This window comes from Ptiloglossa arizonensis, chromosome 5 (genome assembly GCF_051014685.1).
Source record: "Ptiloglossa arizonensis isolate GNS036 chromosome 5, iyPtiAriz1_principal, whole genome shotgun sequence".
Classification (NCBI taxonomy): domain Eukaryota; kingdom Metazoa; phylum Arthropoda; class Insecta; order Hymenoptera; family Colletidae; genus Ptiloglossa; species Ptiloglossa arizonensis.
The window spans coordinates 16326883-16354388 of NC_135052.1; the positions used below are offsets into that span (position 1 = coordinate 16326883).

General features: G+C 39.3%; 2 protein-coding genes and 1 long non-coding RNA gene across 15 annotated transcripts in view; 2 read left to right on the forward strand and 1 right to left on the reverse strand.

Annotated features, from left to right (window-relative positions):
* LOC143147316 (uncharacterized) overlaps positions 1–27506 on the reverse strand; it is a 124477-nt gene that overhangs the window by 94290 nt on the left and 2681 nt on the right. Inside the window, exon 8 of one of the 11 annotated variants that reach the window (XR_012992237.1) lies at positions 14048–14118. The exons of 8 other annotated variants lie outside the window; for them this stretch is intronic. Coding sequence is in view for 2 of the 3 variants with exons in the window: in XM_076312461.1 (XP_076168576.1) it covers positions 26875–26935 (61 nt within the window). In the remaining variant the exon portion in view is untranslated. Of the gene's footprint in view, positions 1–14047; positions 14119–25589; positions 27441–27506 lie in introns of those variants that run through there. 2 more of the 11 variants (XM_076312461.1, XM_076312462.1) reach the window with 2 other exon arrangements.
* LOC143147318 (protein-L-histidine N-pros-methyltransferase) overlaps positions 1–27506 on the forward strand; it is a 56296-nt gene that overhangs the window by 28441 nt on the left and 349 nt on the right. The window contains exons 3-5 of one of the 2 annotated variants that reach the window (XM_076312465.1): positions 17993–18205; positions 20727–21114; positions 21184–21291. In XM_076312465.1, coding sequence (XP_076168580.1) covers positions 17993–18205; positions 20727–21114; positions 21184–21291 — 709 coding nt within the window. Of the gene's footprint in view, positions 1–17992; positions 18206–20726; positions 21115–21183; positions 21568–27506 lie in introns of those variants that run through there. The other variant, XM_076312464.1, reaches the window with a different exon arrangement.
* LOC143147321 (uncharacterized) lies at positions 3462–12008 on the forward strand. Of its 2 annotated transcripts, XR_012992239.1 has the most exons (3): positions 3462–3687; positions 4115–4219; positions 11448–12008. It is a non-coding gene; the product is annotated as an uncharacterized LOC143147321 (long non-coding RNA). The 2 variants fall into 2 exon arrangements; XR_012992238.1 differs by lacking the exon at positions 11448–12008 and having other exon boundaries at positions 4115–4475.

Consider the following 27506-nt stretch of genomic DNA (forward strand, 5'->3'; position numbering starts at 1 on the left):
GCAGGTCGAGTATAGACAACGAGTACCGAGAACCCATTACCCCGTTGTCCATAGGAGAGTAACGCGTAAAACTTGAAGATCTGAGAAACGAACGATCGAAGAAGTAGATCGCGTCTGTAATTTACTCGGAAGAGGTTCACTAGGTGTACAAAATACTTCGAACGATACCACGAAACGATATCGACGAACCGACGACGCGATTAAAAGATAAACTTCGCGTCGAATCGTACGGTATCGAGAAAGTTAGTACTTTTAATAGTTTAATTAACCGCTCTGGAAACTATTTTTCTCGCGAAGAAAGCTTCGAAGAATCGATGCAAATATTTTTCGAGATTTTTAACTGGCACACTTCGAGAAACAAGAATCGAGAAATGGAATTTGAATGATAAGGATTTGTTTGTAATTTTCAGTAAACCGTGAAAGAGTTTTCTAATCTGCTTACCGAAGTAAATGGTAGGGATAACTCCACGCCAATTAAGCGTGCAAAAAAGTGCATCGATTAAACGTGCAACCGATTATACACTGTCACTGGCTAAATTAACGCCTGCACTTTACTCGCAACTCTATACAGTGACCAATTATAACACGCAAAGGTCAATCCATTTACACGTCATTCAAGTATCGCGTATCGATCGTATATGCAATCGTCGACGATATTTCGCCGTATGGGTGCAGTATTTAAAAAGTAAAAAATTAACACGCCCATTTTACTTTCGATCGCGTACAACGACTAATTATAACGCATAAAGGTCAACCCAATTACACGCCATTCAAGTATCGCGTATCGATTGTATTGTATATGCAATTGTCGACGATATTTCGTAGTAAGGTTAGATTATTTAAAAAGTAACAAATTAACACGCGCGTTTTACACTCGATCACGTATAACGACTGATTGTAACGTATAAAGGTCAATCCGATTACACGCGATTCGATTAAGGGAAAGGTTTGTATCGTGAGTGGATCTTAAGCTGTAAAGAAATAAAACATTGCACTTAAAAAATATTTGACTCGGAGAGAAACACACGATTCTCCATAAAAATATAGAAATTTTGATTAAGTGTACGAAAAACACATCTGTATCGAATAATTACGTAAGACACTTCGTTCTTCCCTATTTACTTAGACGTATCGTCTCAACCCGAGCTAAAGTGTTCCGTGTTACCCCGAACGAGATAATTTGGTAAACGTTTAATTATTACACTTCAATGGGAGACAGAAAATTGAATCGAACGATAAAATTCGCGTGTAAGAACTATGGAATTAAATTCTCTACCAGACATTACGAATCGTTCGAAACGAAGATTGAAAAAGTGGCGCTAAAGTTAACGCAAAATCGCAACTCGGTAAGCGGACATTTTTCCAACGTTCTCGCTAGTCCGATAACACCAGCTCAGCTCTATAATCGATCGCGAAACGACGCGAGGTATTGCTTGGAACCACACGGTAAGATTTCAACTTACCCGCAGCTCTTGCCCAAGAGAGACATTAGTATTCCGTTTTACTCGACTTTCCCCTATTGCGTATGCAATTATCGACGATACTCCGGCCCAAGGGTAGACCATTTGAAAAATCAACACGCCCATTTTACTTTCAAACGCGTACAACGATTAATTACAACGCACAAAAGGTCGATTCAATTATACACGGGATACTCGAGTCGCGTATCGATTGCACAATTATCGAGGATATTGCGCCCGGTGAGGGTGTGCGTTATTTAAAATGTAAAAAAAAGAAAAAGGTAAACTGAATGCGCGGAGAACCGAGTTTCCCGAGTCGGCGCCCGGCCCGAAGGGAAAGGGTGAACGAGCAATTAACACGGCGCAAACTCGGAAGAGGGTGGTTTCGCCAAGGGTGGGTGGTGTGCGTTAAACCCTCGGGCACCGCCCCTCGGTTATAATTAGTGGTCATAGCTCGAGTACAGAGAGAAAGCCAGAAATCGTTTTCAAGGGGTCGACGAGGCGGCGCCCACACGCTTTTCCATTAGACGCGAGAATTCGCGCCTGCGCCCCTCGATTAATTACAGAGAGGGTTGCCAATCGGAAAGAAAGCCGGAGTGCGCGGTACGGACGCGCAAACGCGCTAATGATAATTATTGACCAATCGCAGGATGCTGCGGAGAGAGAAACGAAAACGACGGACCACCGAGAGAGAGGAAAAAGTTAAGGGTGGCTTGGGAGTTGGTCGTGGAAGAGAACGTCGTATCTTGCGGTGAAAAGTTCACGGGAGGATTTTGAAACGCTGTCTACGGTGTGAATTAAGAAACATTTCCCATTTCACGAAACACTTATGTCACTTGTGCTTCGTTCTCGGGAGGAATAGAAGGAAAGCATTTCGATCGATAAATTATGGATGGCTAATCGTTTCAGACGGAACATTTCTTTTTTGGAAGAAAATTTACCGCCGAGTCGGTGGTGAAATTTCGAGCGGTATATAGGTGTACGGTTTCGGAGCGTTTAAAGTAGTAGTTGAATATTTTCTATCGTGTTCGAAAGTGTGAATAATTGAAATTCGAAAGAGGTTTCTTTTAAGAGACTTTCTTAGGGTTTCAAGTGGAAAAGGTGCAAAGATCAGTCTAGGATGTTCGATATCGTTTGTACAACGAAATAGTAATTTTTGACTGTCTAGATTGTCAAAATTGTGTTTATTGTATAGAAGTACTCTTTAAATACGGCGAAATAGTTTATGAAAATTACTCGGAACAATTGCTTGAAAATACTTCAAGAAGCATTGTACTTCGTTGATTAATTTATAAGCCAACTTTTACTTCGCATTTATTAATATTAGTAATCGTGTGTAATCGTGTGGAAGAACAATTTAAATAAACTCTGTCTTGGTAATCCAATTTCAAACCATGTATTACCAATTGAAAACAATTCTACTCCTTAAAAAATCTAAGGGTAGAAATATTCAATAATTACCGACCGAAGAATCGAAAGAAAGGAAATAATCAAATGCGTTATTTAACAGATATTTCGATACTGTTACCATGTAACGATTACTGTACTGGTAACAGTATTCGAGAACATTAGAATATATCATAATAAATTTGTTTATCGCGCGAGTTTATCTCGTGCAAGTTTATCTCGTTTATCTCGTAAAGTCGTCGAAATAATCCGAAAAATTCATAAGAAATTCGAGAACGATATTGCGTAAATAAATTTACGAATATAAGAATCAAGAATCATCACGACAATCACATTTTAACGTTGCAAATGTTAATAGCAATCGGATCGAACGAACTAACGATCGAACTAACGCTAATTTTTATCGTTACCTGTACCTTGATTATTTTCATAAAGGATGAATAATGTTTGTCCGTAGGGAGATGTGCCAGCGTAATTACAAATATGGGCGTTTCCGGAGATCGAAGCAACCCCCGATTGGTACAGCCGCGCGTTTGCGCTGTGCTAATTACTCATTAATCCTTTCGCAAGAAGCGCATGCCCGATGAGGGAAACTGAAACGTCCCCGAAAAGACCAGAGGGGTGTATCCTATTCGGGATACAGCTTCCGAGGGGCTGTTTTCGTCCTTTAAATTCGAGATTGGTCACAAATCCCACGACACCCGTCTCTTAGACGGGTTATTTAACTTATTTAACGCTCGACCAAATAGGTAGTATGTACATCCCGGGGAAAACAAAAATCGACACCGGACACCTCGATGACCACCGTCCCCCTGTAGGTGTAAGTGACACGTAACTGAACACGTTGAGTGCCGCGCGGATGTTCCGTATCTAAGAAAATCTTACCTTTGTGTTCGCATTGTAGCTTGAATAGTAGAAATATTCGTTTGTCGCTATTGCGGAGCATTGCCAATCACAGTAACGTTGTTTAAACGTTTACAAGTATCAAGATTCCTTGTTCCTTGTAAACGCTTTAAGAACAAGTTTCAAATTCGTGATCATCGCGACGTTCAACGTGTTGATATCGAAAGGGCTGAAGTTTGATTGCATAATAGAAAGAATGTTGAGATTGTGTTCCTTTTTCACCAGTTTGTTCTTTGTACACTCACAAGTGTAACAAGTGTTCTGTGTGATTTTCGTGTGACTTTTTAACGCGGTGTACTCGCGGTTCTCTCGCGATCGCTTCGATTTCTTTTCTCTTTAACCAGGAGGTCGACTGGTTTTGGCGCGCAAACCGTCCAAGTCCCCCATCGATCGAAGTGTTTTGGCAAAGAACCTGCGAGAGACCACGATATTCAACCGATTACGAAGTGGTATGTTTAGTATACTCTAGATACACTACCTCCTACACCACCACCCACCTGCAACTCTGGTTTGGGTAACAAGACTGAGCGTTATTAACCGAACGATTTGCGATAAAATTAACAACACAAGGGTTAAATAATCCAGCAGAACCTACAGTGTCACGCCTACCCTTAATCGATTTTATTAAATCTTCCATTGTGCAGATAATTAACAACTATAATATATTATTATATATTAATAATGATAATAATAATAATAATTCGATAGAACCATAATAATAATGATAATAATAATATTAACAACAATAATAATTCAATAGAACAATAATAATTATTATTATTTAGTCACCCCGTATAAATAAAAATCCAATCGCGTTATTACAATAATAATAACAATAATTCAAAGGCAGTGCAATAATCCCATCATCGCGGTGTCAATTTTCAGAGCAATAAATTTCTCGCAGCGTACACTCAGAACCGAAGAATTTCTATCCTTTCGATCCCCCCTCTCGAAACGAGCGTCCCATACTTTCATGGTAACTCTGCTCCAATTTCCCTATCGTTGGACAACAGTCCGCCGGTACGCGATCGCGGTTAGATCTTAATTTTAGCTGGCGGCGATCAATCTTTCGGGCGATGCGTCTCGTGAGTAACACGCGAGCGATCGACGCGTTGAAAACAACGTTAGCGTGCGAACGAAATCGTCGATACCTCACTCGGTTGTAGCGCGCAAACGAAATCATTGATACTTTTCTCGGTTACAACGTGCAAACGAAATCGTCGATAGCTTCCTTGATTACAGCGCGCCAAGAAAATCGATACCTCCCTCGGTTAGAGCGCGCCAAGAAAATCCATACCTCCGTCGAGGTTCTAATTTTTTATTCGTTTCGTAGACCTTTTTTGCAACTTTACATTATTTTTCTCGACCAAAAGCAACGTAATTGTTTCACTGGTCTTAACTATGACTTCGAGCAACAAAGATATAAATTTCGCTTTGTTTTTCCAATTTTATTGATATTCAGAGATTTCTCCACCTGTCCATACCAAAGTTGAACTAACTGTGAAGTTTACACTATCAAGTTTTAACCAGGAACGTAATTTTAATTTCCAGCACGATCGAAATAAATATTGGCTTGTTCGGCAAGTCGTTTCGTTTTCCAAAATGGAGAATATACAATTCGATAAAATGTTTGTACACTCTAAAAAAAATCGTGTTTCATTTTCACCAAAAAAAAAAAAAAAAAACGAAACGACTTACCGAACAACCCGACAGTATCGCTATAAAATTTGCCCCACTTCCCCCTACCCGTTTGAAACGCAACGCATCGACGAACCAACCACCCGATACGAAAATAAACAATGTGCGAGATAAAGGGTGAAGCGAAAACGTCCTGGTCGCGATACCGTGTGTCGCCTATCGGTCGTGCAGCGTGACGAACGCATCTTCTTGGTATGTATCAGTACATAAACCGGTATTTCCACGGGGGATCACAACAACGCCCGTGCCCGCACGGGGGCTCCCCCCGGCTACGTAAGAATGGCCGCGTCGCGTCCCCGTCCTCGTCTTCGTCTCCGTCGGTCCGGTGTGCTGCAACCCTGCGCGAATTACGTATGCACGTTGGGTGTCTACCCGATCGTTCGTTGAGTCGCGGTGTCTCGCGTCGCATAAATCGAACGATATGAGCCTGGTCACCAATTAGGAGCGGCCTTTAGCCCCGGAATAAAAAGCCGAGCAACGGGGGGGTTGGCGCGATCTCCGCCACGCCACCGTGCCGATTCGCCTAACTAACGCGCGGGTCCACCGCTCGATTCCACGTATCCTCGATACCAACGAGTTACATGGAAGAAGCGCACACCTCGGACGAGAGGGACCCTCTGTCTCTCGGCTCTATACACTCGCTTACGTGCGCATAATGCATACCGCGGTGCATCCGTGCAGGCAGCGCCACCGACACCTCCGCCTATCGCGTCCGATCGAGAGATTCGCGAGCTCGAGAAAGGTTGCGGCGCACGCGCACGCGCTTATTACCGAGCCACGTACTTCGTCTGCGCGATGCACGAATTTTACGTTACCGTGACCGCGGGCGAGACGTCGACTCGATTCTTAACCCTTTCGCTACGGCCCGGTCTCCTCGGCTAGAACACCTCCGCTGAACGAGACGCGTCGAAAGTGGTTACAATCCTCCGTTCGAGAACTTGCTCTCGCTGATCATTTTAAAGGGGAATTTTCTCTTTGGAGCGGAACGTTTGTTATTTCTCGATAATCTTGCTTCGAGGAAACATTGAAACATTGTACGTTCGGAATTAATGTACGAAAGGGCCTGTGGAGGGAGGGTATAGTCGTTCGTTGGATGTAAGTAACGTCACCTGGAGAACGACTATGGTCGATCGTTGTATGTGAATAGTAGGTCCCACCGTTCCTTCGTTTCTCTCGTTATTTTTCATAAAAATAGGTAAAACAATGTCATTGTAATTTTTCATCCTGCGTTACTTTTACCTGCGTCTAACCAGGTAATTGTTGTACACCTAGTTTTAATACGTGACTCGATTTAAACTAATCTAACTCGACGAACTAATAAAATTCAGATCTGGTAGGAATGAACTCGGTTCGAGGGTTAATTGTTATACGCCGTAACAAAAAGGGAGCCGTTAAATATACGTCTACACGCTGTTAGGTATCGATAATGACCAATGACATTCCAAACACGGGTTCATATTCGAGGAAAGTTACGCTGCGATTAGAAGGGTATTCTTTATCGCGAACTTTTGCCAATCGAACCATCGATTCGGAGAAACGTTCCTCGTTGGACCAACTACGGATGCCAAGACGAGAAACACGACCAGAATTACTCGATGGAAAAGAAATCAATGCGACGCAACACGTATCTTTAACTCCGCGGAGGTCGCGGTCGTAAAAATTGCTTAAAGGTTGTTCGCGTTGTATCTCGGGGCAACAATAATTCAGAATCGGTGTTGCAGCGCTACTGTTTGCGGAACAACTATCCACGAATAGACGAAAAATGTTTGCCGTCGTAAATACAATTTATAATCGTCGCCCTTAATTTACAAGTATCGTTCGGAATACCGCAACAGTGTTCTATTTGATACAAGCAGTGCTTCGTCTCTCGTACAATTCAAATTTCATTCGACCAATGAAATTTTGTATCTAAATAGCACGAATGGTAATAATAATAACGGCAGATAGATGTAACGATTAATTGTATTTAAGTAATAATAATTCATACGATTCGTGTCTCGCAACTATCGTACGGCCCGAAGCTTGTTTACATTTTCGAAAATTTTCCATCGAACGAAATTTGAACAGTGTCGTTCAACCGTTAAAAATTACTCGTGTTCCGCCAAAGGTAATATTTCACGCGATATTTTATCTTTAGATTAACGACTCCGTGCTCCCCGTGCATAATGCATTCAGTTGCATTCGCGTTGCAACGCCACCGATATCTACGTATCGCATTCGATCGCGAGAGTTATATCAAGGAAAGGTGTGTTACGTTCATTGTATATATTGAACACGTTCGGGAAGAAGTTGCATTTGGGAAAGGATGTGTAACTTATTATATACGTTACAGTCGATAAAATGAAAGGTTCCGGTGGGGGAAGATACATTGACCTTATACGCGGCGATCGAAGAAAACCCAGTCCGAAGAAAAGGTATCTTCGAACGTTAATTCGCGACGTTCGATATTTAAAACAATTGTTCGTCATTTCCCGGGAACAGTGAAAAAGTCTTCTCTCTTTTAACGATGCGAAATCAAATTTTCGAAAAGGTTCGGCGTTTGAACCGATTAAAAAATTCTAATAAATGGTAACACGCTTGCTTCTCGTGTCCAGGATCTTATACAAATTCATTGTGCGATCATTTTGACAAATTTTAACCGAACGAGATAACGTTTTTGTTGATCGTGCACGGATTTACATCGATTTCGAATTAAATATGTTTGCAGATCTTTTCGTAAGAATATCGACTGGTCTCAAATATAAATTGTTTACGATAAAAACAGTTCGCGTTACGCATCGGTTTTCAATGGAAAGTAGTTGAAACTTAACTTCTTTCGAAAATCGTGCAAGTTAACGTATTTCGATGTAGAAAAAATAATCAATTAATTTTACGATCAACTCCTATACGTTCTTCCTTTAAAAGAAGAACACATTATCTTGACAATTGGATATTTCGTTGAATCCAGATTACTACTGTCTTCCTATTGTTTCACGGTAAAACGCCATATTTAATGCGTTTAAAATTCAGGAACGTCTCGAAGGAAAGGAGGGATTTATCATAGGCGGTGTCGGGGAGAAAGGAGTTTCAAAAGTGTGCATTTCCCTCGCGAATAGTCCACTTTGTGCTTTCATACACTCCCGTAAACTCCCGTGACAATCTCGTTGAATATCGGACGAAGTTCCCAAAGTTCTGCTAAAATTAGAGAATATCTTACATCGCGGTTACATATGGCGAAACTTTGATCGCTGAAAAAAGGTAGCGACCCCACTGTGTGTACAACGAATTCGAAAATCGTAATTCTTTCCGCCGAGAGCGAAAACAAAGACGAAAAACTATCTCGACGAAATAACCAAACGCGTTTAAAACAATATTTTAACGCTTTCGAACCAAGAGACCCACCCAAGGATCGCGTGTTTTGTTTCCGTAGATGACCCGTTCTCTGCTCGAGAACGTTCAAACATCGTTTAGAACCTGTTTTGTTATTTTGCCGAGTGAATGGATCCTCGAAGGTATACACATCCTAATTGAAAAGTTCTCTCGAGCGCGCCATTTACCAGCTAATCCATAATTTCTGTTGGTCGTTGTCAATTATCGGTGTCGTCCTTCGTCGGTTATTTCCGACAAACAAATTCACGGTTCCCCTTGTCGCTGGAAAATTGTGTATTGTATATCGAACCCTTCAAAAATTGACACGAGGAAACAAAAGAAACGATGTCGAGAGCGTCGCGATTCCTTCCTCGGTCTCACCCTTCGAAAACCCGCGGTACTCGGGGGAGAGGGGGGTTGGTGGCGGTGGAGGTTTGAATTGGTTTGGAACGGATACGCGAGGCGTGATCCACGCCGCTCCGGAACACGCTCGCGCGCAACACACGCGACACTCGTCGAGTCGTGACGTATGTACTGCACACTAACGCGACCAGGGAGAGACGGAGAGAGGAGAGTGCTCGCGCGCGCTCGCGAGAGAGAGAGAGAGAGAGAGAAAGTGAAAGAGCGAGAGGGGACGCACTTCCGGGGGTGAAGCGGGGCTTTTGAGTCCGATAAAGGGTGGGGGATGAAAGGAGACGAAATGGGTGGAGAACAAGGAAATTGAAGGGGATGAGAGAGAGAGAGAGAAATGGAGAGAGAACCAGGAGAAGGAAAAGAGAGTATGCGAAAGACTCGCATAACGATCCCGTTTAAGAATCCCTCCCCATCCCTCCCGCGACGAACCTTTACCCAGCTTAACTCCTAGCAAAGCCGGGCGAAATAACAGGCACTCGTGCTGCTCGCCACCCACCCCCCACCCACCTCACCCCATCCCTTTCTCCCCGGTTCCCCTCACTCCCCTCCGCGCGCGCTCGGAGGACAGCATTTGCAAAACTCCGACGTGTATAATAATAATTACTGGCCGCGGATACTCCTATCCACCCTTTCTCCCCGTCGTTCCTCCGCCACCACCACCGCCACCGCCGCCTGGACAGATGGCGTGGCCTCCCCTCCAGGAATCGTGGACAGGGTGGTCCGTGGTCCACGCCTACCCAGCATCCCCAGCTCGGAGCTACGTCTGCCTTCCCCTCTTCCACCTTCGTTTTCTCTTCCTTCTCGCATCCCCTCGGAACTTCTCCAATCTCTCACACTCGCGCTCTCGATACAACCAGAGCCGAGGGAACGCTCGGAGGAGAGAAAAGCCAGCTAACGAGAAGCCGTCGCACCGGCAGGGGGAATGCTAAATAGACGTTATGCTCCTCTCTGTCTCCTCCATTTTCGCTCCCCTCGTTTTCCTTCCTCGCGAGACACCGTCGTTCCTTCTTTACCTGCCTCCTTGTCGTTCTCTCGTTCTCCGGCTCTTTCTCTCCACTGCCCGGCGCGGCGGCGGAGGGGAGGGGGGTGTTCTCCCACCGTCACCGCGCATCCCCACTCCCCGGCGACTTCTCGTGAAATAAGCTCGCGCCCCCCACCGCGCGGTATAAACACACGACCGTCCACGGAAACGACCGAGCGAATCCGAGAATTCTTTACATTGTCGCTACGGACGCACACTATAGATGCGCGCACGCTGCGTCGAACGTGTCGTTCCCTTCTACGTTTGTGTACGTGTTTCTTTCTCTTCCTCGTGCTCCTCATACGTAGACCTAAAGCGTCGATTGTATAATCGCGGCAGAGGAAAGAAAAGGAAAGGGAACCCGCGAGTCGGAGAACGAGGAGCGATGATATCGAAACGAAAGACCTCCTCCGCTTCCTCGACCGCTTTCTTTCACATAGTCTTGAGACTTTTTAGACCACTATTCTTTTTCGTGCTCCCTGATGACGATGGGGTCGGCTGAACCGAGCGTGGCTTTACGCGCGGTACTTACATATAGCGTATTAAGCTCCGAAAGATGGAAACTCGTCGAGTGAAAATCATCCGCGATAGTTTCGATCGTGTTTCGACGAAACGCGTAATGGGAACGATGGAAACTTCAATTTCGAGACGCGATATCTTTTTTTTTTCATTGCTGTATCCGATTGAACGACGAGAGAGGGAAATTCAATTTGGCAATGAGAGCGAATTGGAAATGAATTTTATATTCGGTGTAACATTTCGATCGGAGTCGTTGACCTCCTTTAGAAACAATTAACCCTTTGTGGCGGTCGTTTTGGAGTACCAGCGTTCGACAGGACGGAACGTGGATATCACTTTATCCTATCTATAGACTTTCTTTTAGTTCCATAAATTATTATATCCGTATCGGGGAAATCAATTTTTGTTGGCTCGTGGCGACGAGTTTTTACAAAGTTTCCCAAAGTATGTTGTCGGGAACTAAAATTTGCAATAAAAATAGGATTCGAATTAAAATATCGTTAATTTTTACAACGAGCGTTCGACATTGCGTGAAACTCGATAATTAAAAGATAATCGATTAGAATTTGCAAACGTACGAGGATAGCTCCTCCAAGAAAGTTCGCGGTATGATCCGCAAAATTTTTCAACCTTTCGCGATCCCCTTGCTTCTTACCAATTCAAAATACATTTTTCAGGTTGGCAGACATTGATTGAGTGCAGACGAGGAAAGTAATATCTCTAGAATTGACCGAATCGAATTTGAAAGTTTTAAACGTAACTTTGATTGTCTTCGTGATTAGACAATAAGAAATAATCGAAGTACATTTCGTGAGTATGTTGAAGAGAAATAGTTTATCGTAACTGTAGTAAACAGTTTGTAGCACACATGTAGTAGGAAAATGCTAAAAAAAAAAAAAATACAAAGTAATCCGCTCTCGTTACAGAGTAGCGAAATGATTATCCACATTTTCATGTATCTCGCTTTATGTAACGCACACTGCTATTTAGTTGCCCCGTAAATAATACGCTTTTTTCTCGAATCCTGTGCAACGAAACGATAAAACTCGACACTTATCCGTTTGTTATAAATATCTGTGTAAATAGAGACATCCTTTAAAATTGTAGTGGCCCGACAATTGAAGGTCGAAGATTACGTTTGTTTCAAGAATTTAGGATAGAAGTGACACGGTACCTATACGGTATGAGTTCCAAAATGTAAATAATACTACTGTAGTGACAAAATAAAGAACATGTCAGGTGTACGAAGAGAATAATTGTAAAAATTGGTATCAACCGTGATCCTAAACATTTCTGCAAAAATATTGCAAATACGAAGATGAATCTCGGATGCGCAGAGACCTATGGAGCTGAAGGAAAACATTTTACAAATCGTTAAATAATTGCCCCGAGAACTGAACTCGACTCATTCTGCTATTCACCGCCGTTTGAAAAATGTTGAAAAGACTTGCAAATAGAAACTAACCCTCAACGAAAGATTAATTCTTCTTTCTAATGGAAAAATAAACCGTCTCTTAACCGAATCGATACGAAGGATGAAAAGTGAATAGTATAAGCACAAGATAAAATAGAATTTTGATACATCTGACCAAATTTTAGAAGCTAATTGTTGTACTCGTCGCAAGAACGCAAAATAATCGTAAAAATAAGCGGAAACGCTTTCTTTCCGAATTATTCGATTTTTTGACAATTATTAGACACTTGGACAATCGGTTTCGTCGAAGAATGAAACGCACACAACTTACCAAGAGAAACCTTGGTAATTTTCAAAATACTTTATACGTAAATTCATTCGATAAGTAATCGATGATTACTAATCACGCTATCGCGTATTAAACAAGGTATTAAGACCATCGTACACTATTTATAAATACTGAAAGCTCGGAGACAATCGTAGCTAATGTCCAACATTCGAGGAATCTCGTTTCAACGATACAACGTGCAGTTTGTGATTCACAATTTCTCCATGCGTCTCAATAACTATGTACGAAGCGCAAATTGATATCCCGTAATTAATTGACGACGCTTTGCGCGCTTGTTCGAAAATGGAGGAGTGGACCGAACAATGAGGGATGATTTTTTTAACGAGTTCGAAAAACGATCTCGGACGATCGAAGATTTCGAACGTTTCCCGAGAAGAGAAAAGAAAGATGACGTAGGGGAAAAGGAAGAAAAAGGTCAAGATACCACGTTGCTCGTTCAGAACGGCAAACGAAGGTAAAGATGACTGGATAGATTCCTTAAGCGTTGCTCCAATCAGATCCCATGTCACTCGGTTCATTAATCCATTCAGGGTGTACTCTGAAAAGTCCTACGTTGTATTACAGAGTTACACTCGTCCGAATGTAACGACGTGAATATGTAATGGCATTCAGAACGCGAAGAATCTCGAGCGTGACGAGATTCAATCAAATTATAATTGTACCGCGTCGATGTACCTTTTAAAGCGGTTTATGCTGAATCAAAGTTTGCATCTATAAATACACGCTTGTTACTTTCTCGACGTAACTGTATTAACACATCGAGAACCGGATACATAGCTCGCATCGCGCGTAGAGTGACTCACAGATTTGTCCACATGCTTCTAAACGTTGACTTAGAATTTAACAGCATCGGTTTCATCCTCGACGGTTTCGAGAAATATCAATTTATTCCACCCGCGTGGAAATTCGTTCGTAACCTGCGCAACGATCGTGCCCCGACGACGGAAAATATTATTTTAAATAATTATTTATTCATTGGGAAACTTTCGACGAGTTTTTCCCGTTTAGAGAGGCTACGAAAATGTTTCTATTTTAGCCACGTTTGAAACTAAAATAGAGCAACGATTGAATGCATAAAGTATAAAATATTGACAAAGACAACCTTCGATTTCCATGTTTACACGAAAAATTTCTACCTTTCTATTTTCATCAGTTTTCTCGCTAGATCGAAACAGATTCGAACAGACAATATTTTAATTAAAAGAAGACAATTCTCGTAATCTCATCCGCTTCGAACTTTCATCAATATCGGTTTAGGATCGCATAATTTTAAGCCATTAAATTCCTCGTGAAGATTACCAAAAGATTACCAATACAGACAGACGATTCCGTACAACCAATGTGAAGATTGTTAAATTTATCTTAAAATACCGACACGTAAAAAATAATTCATTTTATAATCAAGATCGTCAATATTTTTCAAACGATACGTACACATCGGCATATTGAATCAGTCGTATCGCAACATTTGATCTGTGAAATCACTCACCATTATCTTGAGAATAAATTCGTACCTCTAGCGGCAAAATAGACGATCGGATGTCCTGGTTCTCGTCCACGGCGCACGATCCGTCGAATGCTTTTTCTATTTTGAATTACAGAAAAAAATAATTATTCAAATGCGAATATCAGAAATCGACCTAGAAAACAAGGATGTAGCCAGACGCGTTTCGTGTCGATGTCATTAGGTGTGTTTTTGTAATGCCAGCGTAGCTTCGATTATTTGCGCGACCGCTATCGAAAGAAAGAGAAGGACAAATCAAAGGAAGAATGGGAAAGAGAAAAAGAGAGAAATAGGTGTATCGAGAGCTCCGCGGTAATCCAGCAGAGAGCAGCACGGTTGAAACGGGGATTTGCAAACAATAGGCCCGAAGCGGAGTGGATTCTTTAGATGGCGGCTCGATACGCATCGCATTTACATATTATTGCTATTATTAGGTAAACGGTCCTTCGAGCGCCTCTTTAACACTACGCGCTCGCCCTTCGGGGTATTTTACGAGCGACCGCGAGAGGCCCCCACCGATAAAAGCTGAGACCGTAGCCAACTGAACCAGCGCCGCCTGTCGGTAGACAAAAATTGAAGCACCACCCGAACCGAGTGGGTGGGTGGCTGGAATTGTAAATAATCGTCCGAATCGCTGGAAAAGAGATACTTCTCTGGCTTATACTCGGTACTGTTTTATCCGCATCGACTGCCAGCGCTCGAGACACCTTGCAGTCACTTACGATGTCAAACGCTAAGAATACGTTTCCCTTCGATTCGGTTGTTCGATAGCATTAACTTTATCCAATGTCATTGCGAGTTTACAATCGGTTTATCTTACCAAAAACATTTCGTTTATCAGAGATCTTGAACTATAAATATTACATCCAGAGTTTGCGTCACTGGAAACATTTAGTATACATTCGGGCTGCAAAAATGAATTCTTTCTATCGAACTCGTGTTCCAAAGCAACGTTCTTACACGCACGTTCGAAAGACGCCACCTACGAATATTTTTCTAACCTATTTATAGAATGTAACGTTCGTTCCAAGTATAAAAAAAAGTATAGTAACGCGTTTTGAATACGCTTTTTTACGATACAAAGGACCGAGATTGCGTTTTTATTCTTGTAGAAAAGTTCACTGTTACCTGTATCGCAAAGTAGCCGAGCATTATTAATAATAAACAGCCGCGTAGGTGAAACGAGCATCGGCTCGATTCAAAGTGTACGTAACGACTAACCAAGATCGCGTAAGATCGACTTTTTAAAGCTGGCAACGCTGGAGCTGCGCGCATCGGAGTTCTCTCTAGACCGCGTGACGCCGGGGTCGAAATTAAAGACGCGGCTTTAGAAGGTACGGGGCCCCCGACGAAGTCGAGGAAGGCAAAAAGAAGGAAGGCGAAGAGGGATCGGAATCGCTCGATAAAACAGGGCGACGTTGGAAGCACCGATGGGCCCGGAACGATTCGAAGGGGAGAAACATTGGGCCGATGGTAGGGGGAGGAACGAGTACGTACACACAATGGGGTCCAAGAAGAGAAGCCGAGAGCAAAAGCGGTGAATTAATTGTCGCTCGCGCCGCCGACGAAGCCGCTACGATCCGCAAGCCTGATTTGTGAGCCGCACGCGTGTATATCGTATGTGTATCTCTCCCCGTTCAACTCCTCCCTTTCTCCCCCCTCTCCTTTCATTTTCTCCTTCGCTCTCCTTCCCCTTTCCATTTCTTTCATTCTTCCCCTCTCGCTCGTCTCCACCGGCAAACAAGAAGACCCCGCGTAGAGGCTGCGACGATGGTGATGGAGACTGACAATGGAAACAAGCTCAAAGAACGACAGAGTAAACAAACCGGAGAAAGAGAGATACGAGCCAGCGATGAGGCGGGCGGGGAGAGAGGGGAAACAGGAAACAAAAGCGGGACGGCGAGCAGAAAAAGGCGAAGGAGAAGGAAAGTCGAGAAAGAGAAAAGGTCGTCAGGAACCATCGAACGGAGAAAGAACAAAGTACAGAAACTGAAAGATGCTACGAAAAATGCGGTCCCCGCGATCCCTACCCATCTTCCCTTCCTTCATCCATCCCACCCACCCCTCCACCTCCCTTTCTCTCCGCATCGGTCCTCCTCTGCTTCTTTGCTTCACTCTCTGTCCCTTAGTATCTTCTTATTCGTTTTCTTCGTCTCCTCCGTCTCTCTTTCTTTTTTCTTTTTCTCTTTTCTTTCTTTTTTTTTTTTTTTTGATTTTTATTTATTATTCAATGGAGGCCAGGAGGTGCTCGTTAATTGATGGCACCGGCTATGGTCGAACGCGGGTACCGGGCGGAGGGGAGAAAATTCGAGGTGGGTCCCCGAAGAAGGGGACCACGAGAGACCACCATCGCCTTATTTATAACGCCGGGGGTAACCGAATTCACGATCAAAATGCCGCGTTCCGCGGCATTGATGGATCGCCGCGGCCATGCACCGCGTCGCGGTGGCACTGATATTTTCAAATGAACCCGCCCTTTTTCCTCGTCAGCCCGCCATCGGCCAGGAAGATTCCCTCCGAGCGGCATCATCGAATTCTGTTAGCCAAACTGCGCCCCCAGACCCCGCCAGACGTACCGATGTCTATGCATGCACAGGCTGGCTGCCTTTCGTTGGTCATGAATGTTTCGACTCGCACAATGAGACGTTGAAACGTGCGTTACCGGTACAATTGATTTATATTCGCTTCAGCGCCTTTGTATTCGTCGACCTTGCGTTCGAACGATTCAACGAGTCAACCGAACGAGTACTTAAATTTGATATAAGATAGCTACATAAATCGATTGTCCGGAGCTCATATTTTTGTTTTCTACGACCTACGCTTTGAAAAATGATATACATCGAAAATTTCACTTTAAGAATAAGTGCCACTTTCTGTTCCTCGTCCAATTACAACACGAGTAGAAAATAAACGGAACGTATAAAAAAAATCACTTGGGACGAACGAAAGTTGTAAATGTATTTAAATCGAATACGTCGATCGGTGAGAACGCGAATATGTCTGTTTAAACAAATTTAAATTCTCTCGAATGTTCTCGGTTGAAACGAAGCTTGTATGTTATATACACTACTCGGTAAAAGTTTCCAGACACCATATGCTATTAATCTTTAAACTACTGTAACTTCGTGAAAAATAGTCGTACAATAATGTTCGTACGATCGTTTTAAAGTTCGAGCCCTCCGTTTTCTTGTTCCTAAGTTGAATTCCCCTGAAAATCCTCTTACACCAGGAAACGATCAAAAAATTCGCAAAATTTTAAACCGCTACCAATTGTTTCAAAAATTAGTTACACGTCTAAGAATACCACGAGTTTAAAGATCGAAGCCTCTCCTTTATAACGACTCCTTAAAAATTTGTATACGATTTTGTTTTCGTCGTGTTATAGTACTTTGAATAGAAAACATCCCGTCGGAATTAGAATACACTTTGATGTTGATAGGCTAACTATCTGGGCACTTGTGAAATGTATAACAGCACAAAGTTAATCAAACCTCTAAAATAGTAATTGAAATCAATCTTTATAACTTTCTTACGATTTAAGTGGTATTAATTACTATTTTGGGTGTTTTTCAATTTTTACCATTTTTATTGAAAACACTATCTTCACTTGTTCATTCACTTCCTGGTGTAAGAGGATTCTCAAGAAAATAGAAGGTTTGATCTTTAGAATGACCCCGTGAAAATTATTGCGCAACTATTCTTCACGAAGTTACAACAGTTCGAAGATCGATAGCGTTTCCGGTCAAGTGTCCTGTAACTTTTTAGCGGTAATGTATGCAAATTTCGCATTACCAATATGTTCTTAACGGTGTTACGATGCCTTCGAGTACGATTGCAGCTTAAAAGTCTGGATTAATCATTTTTTTTTGTCCTTTTAATTAACATTCCTGCACGAGGTTAAAATGTAACCGTAAGTGATCGTGATTCGTGAAACGTAACAAAACAATTCTTGCAGGCTGCTGGGTCGCGGTTCCATGCACGTGTTTTCTTGTGAACAGTTCCAAAAGTTGATGGACGCGAGTGGCTTTTCAGGACCATGGCATTCCTTGGTGGACTTAGGAGCAGGCGACGGTGCCACCACCGCTCACGTTGCCCACCTGTTTGAAAAAGTTTACGCTACAGACATATCAGCGCCGATGAGATGGGCCCTGACCAAAAGAAAATTTACGTAAGTTTCCTTCCGTCTTTGGTTCACCTTGTACCTTTTGAAGTGCAACTAAAGAATCGAAGAAACAAAGAACTCCTATTTGGATCCACTTAATAAAAGAATCAATAACTTTAACCATAATTAACATTACGTAATAGGTTGCTGAATAAGTTTTCTCGTTCGAGAAGAAATGGCACTATCAGGTTCGTCGTTTTATTTTTCGAAAGATAGTACCGCTGTTTGATGAACGTGGGTGAAGTTTTACGTAAATCTGTCGACTCGTTCGTATATTTACGGTTGTTCAAAGTTCAAGTGTCGTAGTATTTTTTTTACAATGGAAAGAACGACAAAACTTATTGAACAATCTAGTATATACGCGTCTCAAAACGTAAGAAATCGTTCGAACGTGTTTGTTCTTCAGATAATTTAAAGAACTGCGAATCAACGACTCCGTACATTTTGGAAACATACGATCTCCCAAAAATTGAATTTCATCTTAGATTACTGATAGCCGAAACACTGTGAGAATTACAAATGGTAGACCAGAAACCTTTATATAGGAATACTGACAAAACTTAATGATGTCCAAAGTAATGATGGCTGGATAAACCTTATTAACGAGTCCATCGACAACCCGAGACATAACACTATTTTTGCAAAACCGTATGTTTCCATCACTTATAAAATTTCATATTCTGTAACTTTATAGACGGCTCACAGCAAAGATCGTAAATTCATTTAAATCACCACTTAAAGGAATTATGCTTTTTCATTAAATTGAGTGTCAATTTTTATCCCGCGTAAATATCAGTTTTTTTTCTTTTTTTTTTTTAAGGGAAAAAGACGTACCTTGAAATTTATCATAATCGCTTAATTCAACACCATCCGGAAATTGGGTTATGTGTAACGAGGCGGTTGTTGATGATGGTATGCCGGTACGTAATGCCCCGTCGTGCACTAGTGAACAAGTTTATTGCACCGAATTGATTGGAGTAGAAGTTTACGGTGGTTTTACACCCTAGCTGTCTCCCATCGATACAGGGCGTCGGTTGCTTTGCTCGAATTGCTCGAATTTTAAATAAGTCTCCGCGGAGTACGATGTGGTCGTAACACGTTTTATAGAAATCCGTTTGGTCTTTTTCAAACGAGTCTGAAACTTCCGCTCCGAAAAATCCTGGCGCGACTAACTTAATCGCAAATGATAATCGTGTATAAATATAACGTTAAGAAAATCTACATCGAGCCACCGCAAGAGAAATTAGACCCATCGAACACCGTGCAATCTCTACAGAGTAACACACTTCCGTGTATGTAATTTATTTTAAAAAATTGTAACAACGTTAAAATTTTATTTCATCGCAAACACTTTCCTCCGGTTTAAAGTCGGATAAAAATACGCTAAAGAGTTTAGCGATTTCTGTGTACACGTACAAAAAAAATGAAAGTATTATCAATTGAAGAAATTTTGTACTTTTGTATGAATAAAAATGAAACACAAATCTTTGCATATTTTTTTTTATAGATAAATTCCTATTTTGTTGCATTGTATCGTGCGTATTATTTTTCTACCTCGTTCGTTCTCTTCTTTGGAAAACGTAGGTTTCGTAGATGACTTACTTAACCGTTCCCCTTGGTAGCATTCAAAAACTAAGTTAAACTTCTCTGACAACCAATCGGTACAAATTCTCGATGATATCTGTTACACTCGTCAAAGTACAAGACCTCGTGTAGTGTTTACTTTCTACAACCCAGATAGACAAAAGTGAATATAATAACAATTAAATTCTAATGAAGACTTGCTATCCTTGAGTTCGTACATTCTCCCTTTGTAAATAAGAATTTAAAACGCCACGGTTTCAAACGATTAAGTAAAAAAAAAAAAAAGAAAAACTCGGAACACGCTCTTCGCTTTACGCAAAGGCTGGAATAATTCCACGTTCAATGAAATTATGAAAATTAAAACTACGTTTCTGTCCTTCTTTAAATCTGTTTTTCTCCAATTCGTCACCAAAATGGCGCTGGTTCCTGTCGTAGACTGCCCTCGTAAGCTCAAGTCCCTTACAGATCCCCCGACAGTTTATATTTTTGTTAGAATTTTTCAACGAAGCACTTATCGATCTACTCGTGCACCATTTTTTTCGTTACTTCTAGAACACTATTACTTATAGAACATACTGTTGAACGCTAAAGAAAATGGTCCTGGTAGATACGTGGATCCTATAGTTTAGAATCTTAGATCCTTTAAAGAGTGTCGATTATCGATGACTATTTGATAAGTATAAATATAACCATTGGTGGTCCAGCCGCTATTTAAGCTCAGTTGCATCGCCATGGTTCGTTTATCTCGGAGAACCGTTATTGCGAACCGTCAAAGATACTGGTACAGTTTGACCAAAAAAAATGGTCAGACATGAAGAATCGTCGTATACGTAAACTCTACCAACACACTGCTGTTGTAATTGCCATGTGTCGAACAACAGGCAGTCCTATTCCCATTATCATTATCATGATAAAAAGTATACACGTTTGCGTTATTTTTTAGGGTGCTCGATGTGGAAAAGTGGTACGAAAGCGGGCCTTTTAACGTCATTCTCTGTCTAAATTTGTTGGACCGATGCGAACGACCCAACACACTGCTCAGACGTCTGAAAACATCCCTAGCTCCTGGTGGACGTCTCGTCGTGGCGCTGGTCCTTCCCTTTAGTCCTTACGTCGAATCCGGCGAAAGGAGCGACCACAAACCGTCGGAATACCTGCCAGTGAAAGGGAACGGTTTGGAAGGTCAGATCGCCAGCCTCGTCGACAGAGTTTTCGCGCCATTGGGTTTAAGGTGTCTCGTCTGGAGCAAGCTACCTTACCTTTGCGAGGGCGACCTCGGCCAGGCGTATTACTTTCTCGACGACGTGGTTTTCGTTTTAGAGGCACAGCCCGTTAGTACACAATCCTGTGAATTTTCACCGGGAAATGTTTCGAAAATCTCATACGCCAGAAGCTTTTAGGACACCGACCAGTACTCCGGCTCCGACTGGACGGATACCACCGAACCGTGGAACGGACAACACGTCATACGCACGAACAAACTAGAGACGATCGAAAATGTAACGCAGGCAAGTCACACTTGTAAAAACGTTTTAATGATTGCTGTCATGAATCAGAATTATGCGAGAATACAGAAGAGCAATACTGGCAAGCGACAACGAGCTTAATGTGCAGATACAGCGGTAGCATTGGTGTGTATCATATCATTAATTGTTCATTCGTAACAACGAATGAACAACGACGGTGCGCATTTTACAACGATCTTACTGTCAAAGTCAGTGCAGAAACTTGTACACGGTCTATGGTATAAATATGGCGCGAGAGCAATAAAACTCGGAAACATATTCTGAACAGTTCACGTGCGATCTTACCTCACATATTCATTATTTAATTTCCCCAAATATCTTTTTTTTTCTTTCTTTTTCCTTTTTTTTTTCTTTTTTCGTTTGCGTGTTCTTTTGTACCTTTATCAGACTTAGTTTCCGCGCTCCCTTATCTTTGTTTGACATGTGTAGAGTATTTCATCTAACTCGATCGCGTAAAATATCTTCGTTGCATTTAATGGCGCGAAAAAGCGTCTAAAAAAAAATGTACCGAATTTATTTCGAAGTGAACACGATACTCCCGAGATTATTCTTCTTGAATATTTCAACGTTGCGAACAATTTTTTCAACGAATCGTTAAATTTTCATTATCATCATTCAGTCCAAATGATGAATGTTTTCTTTTTTTTTTTTTTTCAAGTTTGGATGATATGCAAAACGATTTTCGAATGACATTAAAATATCGAAAAATATTACCTTAACGGCCAAATTTTAATTATTATAGCACTTGCTTCTTCGAAACAAACAGTATCTTTCTAGACTTTTCTTTATACCACCAAGAGCAACAAAAATAGTTTAAATGATCAGATTGCACAAAACACCCTGTATGTTACGATTTAATCATGGATATGCTTAACTGTGTCGATACATCGACAGCAAGACAAACGGCGATACGTTTGCATTAGTTTTACATAGGTACTAGAAGAAATAAGTCCATTTAGTTGTTGTAAATACACTTTGGTGTGTAACAGGTAATTGTCGAATTACTTAGATGATATTGCAGCAGCCTTATATTAAGATATATTAAATAACAAAAACATGGGGTACACAGGACTCAAATTTCCATCATTTTCAAATCCAGGTATGCACTTTATAAAATTCCGAATACCAAATTTGGATCATTTAACAGGCAAAATATGTGTGCCTATTTTAATCGTTAAAATCCAGAATAATTCAGTGCGCAAATAAAGAACCAATTTATTTATTTTTTTATCATTTCAATGAGCATCACATTTTTAAATTTGGTTCAAATACAAATTCTATTACACCTTATGGTACATTTTATTAACTTGTATTAATACTGTAATTTGTTTTTAATATCTCAGTCATAGAACTAATTAGTACTTAACTAAACACATTTTATTTAAAAATTTTAATATAAGTAGTCTCGAAATTTTGACATCATCTCCTTCCAATATGCATATTCCATGTATACCTACCATTTTTCAAATATACATTTTCTAAAATACATACACTTTTACATTTAAATAAAACACCTCATATTAATAAAGATGTAAGTATACATACTTACACACAATGTATTTGAACAAGAAACAAAAGTAAAGCAAAATATTTTTCATTTGGCAATGATGCATACATAGACATTAATTAAATCATAGAAATTTGAGTCCTGTTAACAATCGATCGACACATTTGCTGCAGACATTGTAAATAAATATACATGCGTTTATAACAGACACGTCTATACAGTGAATTAAAAAGAAGGTATTCAGGACTTAGAAGGCATATAATACTTCCTACACTGACTAAAACATGTTTAGTTGATGTAAGTTGAGAAATAATCGTGTCAGAGTTAGAATAAATTTTCAGTTTTGGTAATGAAAATGACTCCCTTTTTCATTGCATACAATGTGTAAACATATGATTATCTTAACATATTTTTATTTTAATGTTTATAAAAGATTTTTTTCATAAATTAACACGTTTTTGAATACAATAATATATAATTTAAATACAATGAATTTATAATACATAGTATTGATCATAATGTTAACTAAATTTATTTATTCTATAGTAGAATATTATTCTTAGTGCTGAAGAAGCAAACAAGTCATTATTATTATCAAAACTGGAATTACTCGCTGTGCGTGGTTAATTTTTCAACCTATATTGACTAAGCAATTCTTACTCAGACAGTACTACGTATTCTTTAAGTCCTCAATATTTCTTTCATAACACCCTGTAGAAAGATATTTAGACACAATCGTACATACACATTCGCACATGTCCATATAAAATTTTGCTATTTCATAGCCGAAACTTTATATTCGATGAACTCGCGTACATACAAAAGATTCATAAGTTCATCTGTTTTCACACACTCGATACATAAATTTATTGTTTATATTCAGAAATGTATAGTCCATAATTTGATATTATCGAGCAAGAAGGAAACATTTCACCATCGCAGATATGCATATAACAATCGAGTTTAAAACGACTTTACTTCTACAAACAAAATAAAATGCATTTCATCGAAGGATATCGATTGAGATGACACGTAATATTTTGTATCGCGCATTACGCGGTTTGCAGAGGTAATCTCGCTTTTAAGTAATATTAGTGCACAGAGAGAAAATTTTGAGCATCAGTGCAAATCACGTTTTAAAACTTCTCTAATAATATAACTTGTTCTTGAAAAATATCTATGAATTGACCAATTATTTTTTTACGTGCACACCGCAAATCACTGCCCATGGAGCTTATAAATTATTGCAAATTCTAACACTTTTTACTCTTGTTAGCAAATAATTCTAGACATAACAACAATATATGCTTGACTTATTCTTGTAAATAAACAATAATTCGTTTAATGTAATTTTTAAAAAACTATATATATATATATATATATATATATATATATATATATATATATATATAAATAAACATACAAATTGAATATTTACTGTAACTAGACAACTTTGCCATAACTTCAGTCATTTAAATTAAAACAATATTTCATAATTGTGTAATAAACATTAGAAGAATATTCAAAAATTAAATAACGTGATGTCAAATGATAACAATTATGATTTCTTACGTATACTTTCAAATTTAAAGTATCCATGATAATATTTCATTACCAAACATTTAAAACTTATATATAAGACTAATTTAGCCTTTATACTTCATTCAAACTTTCAGCACATACATTAAATTTACCTACATAACTCATAAAGAATCTTTATAATACATTATTAATCAGGTAATCATTGGAACACAAATGGTGAGTTATTAAATCAATATATAATAATAAAATATAAATGCTGTTTTATAATACGTATATAGTAAAAGTTTGATAACTGCCCGAAACAATCTACGGCGCAAGTGCCTGGTAGTCATTCTCACCAATGGGGAACCCCCTTGTACGTCACACTTTCGATGGCTGGGCGGGCTGAGAAATGTACTAATCTACTAATACTAATGCAATGATAACATTTTTTTAATTTTTTTATTTCTTATTGATGAAACTTTCACCGTTGTATTTTTAAACTAATGCATTATGTGCGTTACATATTTGCATATGTAATTACTATTGTTTTATGGCTCCGCTGTTGCGTCGAGCTTTACAGTAAAATTAGGCTCTATGTAGACAGGCGGCGTGATGACATTACGATTTTCTATTGTTAACGCGGAACAGTTCAACCAAGCTTACATATAATTTTATGTAATGCAATTATAATAAAATAATGCACATGAACGTGTAAAATCGCAATTGTTCAATGCATACATGTTCGATATATGCGGGTATATTTGTTATATGTGTACGTTTCTTCACATATATGTAATCACAAATCTATTGAGCTGCGTGTGTTATTGATAGAAAATCGCAATGACTTTAGCATTTCTTCTACTCCTCCCGCTTGTTTGTTCTTCAAAGGATAAACCAGTTTTGATTCTTAGAATCGTGTTAATTCAAGACCTACATTCTGTCATATTATAATTTGCTTTCAATTCGCATTGTTTTGTTTTGTAGCTTTTTTAATTTTTGTTGTATATTTTTAATTAAATTCAGTTTAGTATACTAGTGTATTAGTTTGTTTAATTTATTAGTGTATTAGTTTAAAGTAATATGGTGAATATAAAAAAAAAAACACATTATCTGTGGACCAATAACTCAGTTTTAGAAGATTTGAAAATATTATGTTCAACTATTGCTGCCAAATGCAATGTAGATGAAACAACGATTTACAGAATAAAAAGAAACGCTCCTAAAATAATGTAATTTATAAATAAAAATAAGGCACAGAAAAAACAGATGAGAATAAGAAGACCTATATTGAGGATTTAAAACAATGTTTACTGATATGGTATATAGAAAGAAGAACCCTTGGGAATTTCATATCAGATGCTGTGTTTTTTTAGAGAAAGTTGTATTAGAAAACACCATAAAGTCTTGTTGAAGTTTTAAAGTGAGGTTTGGTTGACAAGGAATTAAAAAGTGCAATAACAAGTATTTGATACGAGTTTATGAAGAAAGTGTAAATAATAATGAAGAGGGAGCAAACAAATTTATTGATAATTTTAAAACACTAATGGTCATATAAGATATTTTAGAGGAAAATGTTTACAATATGAACGATTGGTCTTTTTTGAAGAACACTCGAAGACATTAGCAGAAAGTGAAAAAAAGTCCATTAGAGATATAAAAATCATAAGAAATGCATTAGGATTGCTTTATGTGCAAATGCATCTGGTACACATAAGTTGACACCTTTAGTCATCAATGAATCCTCTAAAGCAATGCAAATGTAAACTGCTTGTTATTTTTGAAGCACAATGCAATACCTGGATGACACAATAGTTATTTATTGATTGATACGAGAATTAAATTTTAGGCCTAGTGTACGGACACATTAAAGAAAAAATAGAACAATTGGTATGGTAATTTTATTACTGGACAATTGTAGCAGACATAAAGTACCAACAAAAACACTAGAATTAATATATTTAAAAATTATATATCTGCCACAGAATATGACGACCTCTATTATATAGCTGATAAACTAGAGCATAGTAAGGAAGATAAAGGTGAAGAGGGGGGCTATAAAATGAGAAATGAAGAAAATATAAAAGAAGAGCAGCAGGATGTCAAGGAAGAAAAAGAACTTGAAAGAGAATGAAGTGAAAATAGAAGAGCTGAGCTACAATATTTATTTCAACGTTTAGACGAATATGTATCAAAAGGAATACTTTTATATAACGTTTCAAGTTTTCAAAAATCATTTTTTAGGAAATTGTAATAGTAATAATCATAATTATGATTATAATTTTATAAAAAATTATAAACATAATTTTCATTTTCATAAATGTAGCACAATTCATTTTTTGTGCAACTTATGGTATTTAATTAATATCAGTGAGTACATATGCCTAAGATTATATAGTATTTGGTCTCATTTTAATCAGAATACCCTCACAAATACAATGGTAAAAGTTTGATTTAAAAAAAAAAACAAAAATAAAAATGTTTCATCATTGCATTAGTTGTCTCACCAATATGTTTTTTTTTGTTCGTCTCGACACTCAGACCTCCTCTTTCATTCGCTGTCCTTTTCTACGTTCGACAGCTCGACTCGAACTATTTCTATAATTAGAAACGATACCTCTATTCCAAAAATGTCCGACTTGCGGTCCCGATATTCGGGCATTTATCCAAAATTTACTGTAGTAAGCAAATTATTTGTTACACAGCCGGTAATTCAAAATTATCTGACCGCTATTACTAAGTAAGCCCCATAGGCAGATTGTAAAGATTCGAGAAAAATCATAGTAAAAAATAAAGCTGTTTCAAATCTGAAATAACGGTGTGAGTTTCGATTGACTATATATAAATTTTTTCACTACCCACGTTTATCACAGTCCACGCATGACTCATTTTGTCTCTTAGTATTCTGAGGTCCTAAACGCCAACAACATTTGAGCAATCCTTCGGGTTGTTTAAATACAAAACACCCATCTAACCCATAAACACCACATGACTAGAACATCATAGAGCGCAAAGACAAAACCTGGTCTAACACTTAAAAAGCGAAGACATTGTTTAGTCTAGCTTGCGTTGTTCGCACAACTCTTCTAAACCTCCAGTCTTTCTGCATAAAAATTATAACTCTTTATTTGATATCTCTAGTCATGTAACGAGGGTATACTTACAATAT